This window comes from Akebia trifoliata, chromosome 5 (assembly GCF_017979445.1).
Source record: "Akebia trifoliata isolate Shusen 1 chromosome 5, ASM1797944v1, whole genome shotgun sequence".
In the NCBI taxonomy this organism is placed as follows: domain Eukaryota; kingdom Viridiplantae; phylum Streptophyta; class Magnoliopsida; order Ranunculales; family Lardizabalaceae; genus Akebia; species Akebia trifoliata.
In genome coordinates this window covers 9,837,121-9,841,945 of record NC_141379.1, presented here as the reverse complement: position 1 = coordinate 9,841,945, position 4,825 = coordinate 9,837,121, and the positions used below count along the sequence as shown (strand labels likewise).

At 36.9% G+C, this 4,825-nt stretch overlaps 1 protein-coding gene across 1 annotated transcript; it reads right to left on the bottom strand.

The window, feature by feature from the left end:
* Window positions 1–524: 524 nt before the first annotated feature.
* LOC147401433 (monocopper oxidase-like protein SKU5) lies at window positions 525–3,873 on the bottom strand. Its single transcript, XM_086442754.1, has 4 exons — window positions 3,539–3,873; window positions 2,632–2,997; window positions 2,458–2,536; window positions 525–2,236 (listed from the first exon to the last, which is right to left on the bottom strand). The coding sequence occupies exons 1-4, from the start codon at window positions 3,547–3,549 to the stop codon at window positions 2,018–2,020; spliced, it is 675 nt and encodes a 224-aa protein (XP_086298880.1). The 5' UTR covers window positions 3,550–3,873; the 3' UTR covers window positions 525–2,017.
* Between the last annotated feature and the right edge of the window lie 952 nt (window positions 3,874–4,825).

Genomic DNA, 4,825 nt, shown 5'->3' with positions numbered 1-4,825 from the left:
GTGAAAATACCCAAATATTGACGGCCCAAAACCGTCGAATTATGGATCCATTCGACAGTCTCAACAGTCGAATGGGACCATCGAATTGGGACTTGTCGAAAAAATATTCGGCGGCTGAAAATCATAGAATTTTAATAATTTCGACGTTTTAGGCCGTCAAATAAATATATATTCGACGGCTATTGGCCGTCGAATCTAGTATTCTTATAATATTTTTGACGAAATAAGGCCGTCGAATTAGCTTAAACACCAATCATAACTTTTTTTTTCGTGCCCAAATGCTTTTATCTTCAACCTATACCTGCGAAAAAAATCACACATTCACATATCCCATCCCCATCAACATTCACATCCATATCCCATCCCCATCAACATTCACATCCCATCCACTCTCATCCCCATCCATTCACATCCCATCCACACCAAGTTGCATTCAATTTATAGTATCAAAGAATAATAAGATTTTTTTAAAAAAAATTACTTATATAAGTCAAAGTTATAAGTCAAAATTTTAATGTCACATGTTAAAAGAATCCTGAGATCATGTTCACATACATCAATGTAATGAAGTCTAAAAATAAAATTCTGGTTACTCTTGATGGCATGGACCTAAAACAACCAAGTTCAATCATATACAAATAGTGTTTTCTCCGTTGAATTCAGATTCCACAGTAACTTGAAAGATCTCTCGATGCCTCGTATCCATCGCTCGTAGACCTTGACAGCAAAATTCCACGGAAAGGGTGGAGATCGGGTGAGTCTAGACTGCTCTCAGGAGATGACATCGTCTGGCTTAGCCGAAACACATTCCGTGCTTCATGTTGTAGAGGAGCCACTGCTGTCTGTTTCTAGCCTCAAAGGCACGTCCCGCCTCACCGTGGGCTGAAGGACTTTAGACTTCTTCCTTGCCTCCGCAGCAACCTTGGAGACTTCTTCTGCATACAAGCGTGCCAGCGCCCATGGATTGATCTTTATAGTCCCGGTGTTCTTTTTCCTAATCGGTTCCTCTCCCACAATCCTCTTCCCTGACGAACTTATGGACATTCTTGCATCGGTTCCTTGATTTGCACACACATAAAGACGAGAAATCATACTATGATCAATCCTCAAGCATTCTATATGGCTCTTCCGAATACTAAACCCCTTCTCCTTTGCATATGCATTATAAAATTCATAAGCCTCATCTTGTGATCCAAATTGCAAACTGATATACAGTTCAGACCCAAGTTTATTAAGAGAGGCATTATTGTCTTGCCTTCTACTGGTTTAAGCTGAGTAGACATCTCCATTTGAAGATTCTTGCACGACATTGCATTCCCTTCCACTAGTTTCGGCCGTGTTAACATCTCCCTTCGAAGATTCTCGTACATCCACGGTAGGTTGAGGCTCTTGAATGCTTTTTTCAGATACCAACATGTTGGCTTCTGATACTTTTTGACCAAGATTAATGTTATCTTCCCTATCAATACACTATTATGGCCACAAAATCATCATTAGTAGTACGAAGAAGGTATTTCAAGACAAAGAAATTTGAGATATAGCAACATAATCATCATTAATAACACAAGGCATTCAATAGGGGTGTAATTAGAACAGAAGGGAGAAGAGATCTCATCAAACACCGATACATATAATATTTTTGACGATGATGATGATTTCTGACATCTCATTTCTTCAATGAAATAAAGAAAATATCGATAACACATACACCGATACATATAATATTTTTATCCTATTTTCCTAAACTACAGAAGAATACATTTCCTGCTATACATTATTAAAATTTGCATGAGTAGGACTACAACACCACCACTAATTTCTATTGTTTGAGCTGCAAAAAATCATTATTTATAGAAAACTCCAAACCAAATTACCATAAGTGCAACCAAAATCGTTCTTCCACTCGCTTTAGCAAATGATGCCGCACCAGAAAACTGTACTCTATGCGCTTGGTCTTTGAAAACAAAGCGGAAATAAGTAGGTGAGTCTTACAACAGTTTGGATTACAAGTCGATTCTTATCCGGGATAACCTCTCAAATTTTGCACCAAAAAATTGAAGGGTGATTTAGACACCTCGGGTAAAGAAAGCTCAGTCTTGTTGGTGATCTCTAGATTAACCACACTCACATATACTTCCTGCCCCAAATACCATGAGTTGAGATTCTTGGCGCATAAGTTCCACAATCCCACACTATCAAGAGAAACCAGTATTGCTGTCCATGCTCCAGGAAACACCTGCAGAGTTGAGGAAGAACTTAGTAGTTATGCCCAGAGAAGAAATTTCCAGAACACAACAGACCAACCTTGCTTCATTTTATAAACTTGTCCAACTCGAGGCAAGTACACGTTAATGCGTCCCTAGAATTAGTTTGAACAAACTCACTCAGTCAACCTAGAAACTCAGCCAAGTCGGCTTGGAAATGCACGGAATCAAGCTAGAAACTCAACTAGCTTGCCTGTGTAGTGCTGCAAGCAACTCCATCCCACTTGTTGTAAGTGCCTCTGCTATTTTCTTTCCAGATTCCATAATCCATGCTAAAACACAAATGGAAATAGACAATGTTCAGTTCAAACTCTCGAAAGGTATGTTTCAAGAATAAACAATATGAACATCGGATCCCAGTGCTTACCTCACTACAAAGAATGCATATCCATCCATGTGGTAGCTTTGCACGGTAGTGTCATTATTTTGGAATATAATTTCCATAAAACCTCGGTAAGTGCCATTTATTATGGATGTGTCAACCTTTGCCGGTCTATTCATCAATCTATTCGGGAAATCAAGTTTGAAAACTCCTGGAATATTAAATTGTTGGGCAAGCTTTAAGGGAGTTGTAGGTGCAATATATGAAATGCCATTCATGGTTGTGCGCCACTTTCCATCTATAAGCTCTGTAGGTCTGTTGAGTATCACATACACCTCTGTGACAGTAATCTGACCGTATCTAAAAGATCCCTGTGGATTAGGACGAGCAGCACCAGCAGAGACATTCCATCTGAAAATTAGACCGTTAACAAACCAAAATAAATAACGGATATATAAACTCCATTGTTATGTTACAATGATTCAGACAGGAGTGTTTATTGACTAACACAGACACTGCGTATACATACATATATATGCATTATAATCTAGTATTTTGTTTAAATAGTTTTAAATAATAATAATAAAGGGAAATATAAGAAATGAAAAAGAAAATATTGGCAAGTATTTCTTTAAAAGATGTAAAGTACATTTTATTAAGAAAATAAAGAAGAAATAATTGCCGGGATGACCATCATAGTACAAAGTTGCTATGCCTATTTGACAGGCTTACATACAGAATCCCATCTAAAGAGAAGAACCTCAATAAAACTCACTTGAAGTCCTCAAACAACTTGGACAAAAAAAAGGCGATCCAAAAAAAAACTCTGGATGGAACTTTCTTAATCCAAATAGTGGATACTGGAAGAGTTGGTTGATCCAGGACTATCAAGATTGTAATTCAGTTTCAACCTAAGAAAATCTAAAACAGAATTGTGATTTATGGAAATTACCTCATGCCCATTAAAATACACGATAGTGGCTCCTAGGCCATCTAATCAGCTCACCACAAAGAATATCAAGTAAAGTCCCTTGGGGTCCAGCTCTATCCATTAGCTCAACCAAAGAGTCAATGATCTCATCGATACAAATTGAATAATACTCCATATCTGGCTTCTCAGGATCTACTAGTACTCCTTTGGCATAGATCACATTCCTTCTAAAGTTCATCAATAAGCATACCCTACCATTATTCAATGATGGTAATGATTCTGATATTAGTTCTTTACCTCCTTGCCTATTAGGAATTGTGGAATCTGATGTCGCCTATAAAATAGAATTATTGTTTATGATTAGATATGTAAGTTGAAATCCATCATTTATATGAATTAAATATTAATGAAAAATTAAATGAAGAATCTTTAAAGTTAAAGTGTTTTTACATCTTACCTGAGTAGGACCTCCAACTTCAAATGTAGATGATTTTTTCTTCTTGTGCTTGTTCTTCTTTTTCTTTTTCTTCTTCTTATCTTTCATTAATGCATGAACTAGTTGAGTTAAGTTAATCATGTCTCTTTCAAACTTAACTATAACTGACAATTTTGTATCCTCTTTTCGATATGAATGATATAAGGGTTGCATCGCTTCTTCTATTATTTGGTGAACTTGGTCATCATTTCTATCAGAACATTCGTCCATGCAAGAAACTTCATCTTCTTCGTTGGAAAAACGTCCAAGTGCATTGTTTAACATGTTTGTTGTTCTTGGGACCATATCTCCATCACACTGACGAACAGATGTACTAGCCCCAACTGTTACATGATCCCCGCCCTTCCAATGTTCTCCATAGAATATCCATCTTATGTAGGAAGTGTCTATACCGTCACAGACTAAGTGTTCTGCGATTGTTTTTATATCTTTCTTCCCCGATAAGGTATTACGACATTTGACACAAGGACAAAAATAATGATCATCATAACCGAAATTTTGTCTATTCGTTTTCAAATACTCAATAAATGACACTACACCATCAATGTATTCCGTTGATAACCTAGGTTTTGACATCCACTCTTTGCTTGGAACTTCGAGCCTCTCCATCAAGCTTACAATCGACATGTATCAATGAAATAAACGATTAGAAGGAGATTCAATGATTGTGTATGTACCAATACCAAATGATAGATTCACAAAATAAGTTGAAAATAAGAAAGATTGGACCTTAAGCGATGAAGATATATGTTAATACTTACTAAGTTGTGCACGCTCGCATGCACATGGTTTAAGAGGGATCACAATGTGGA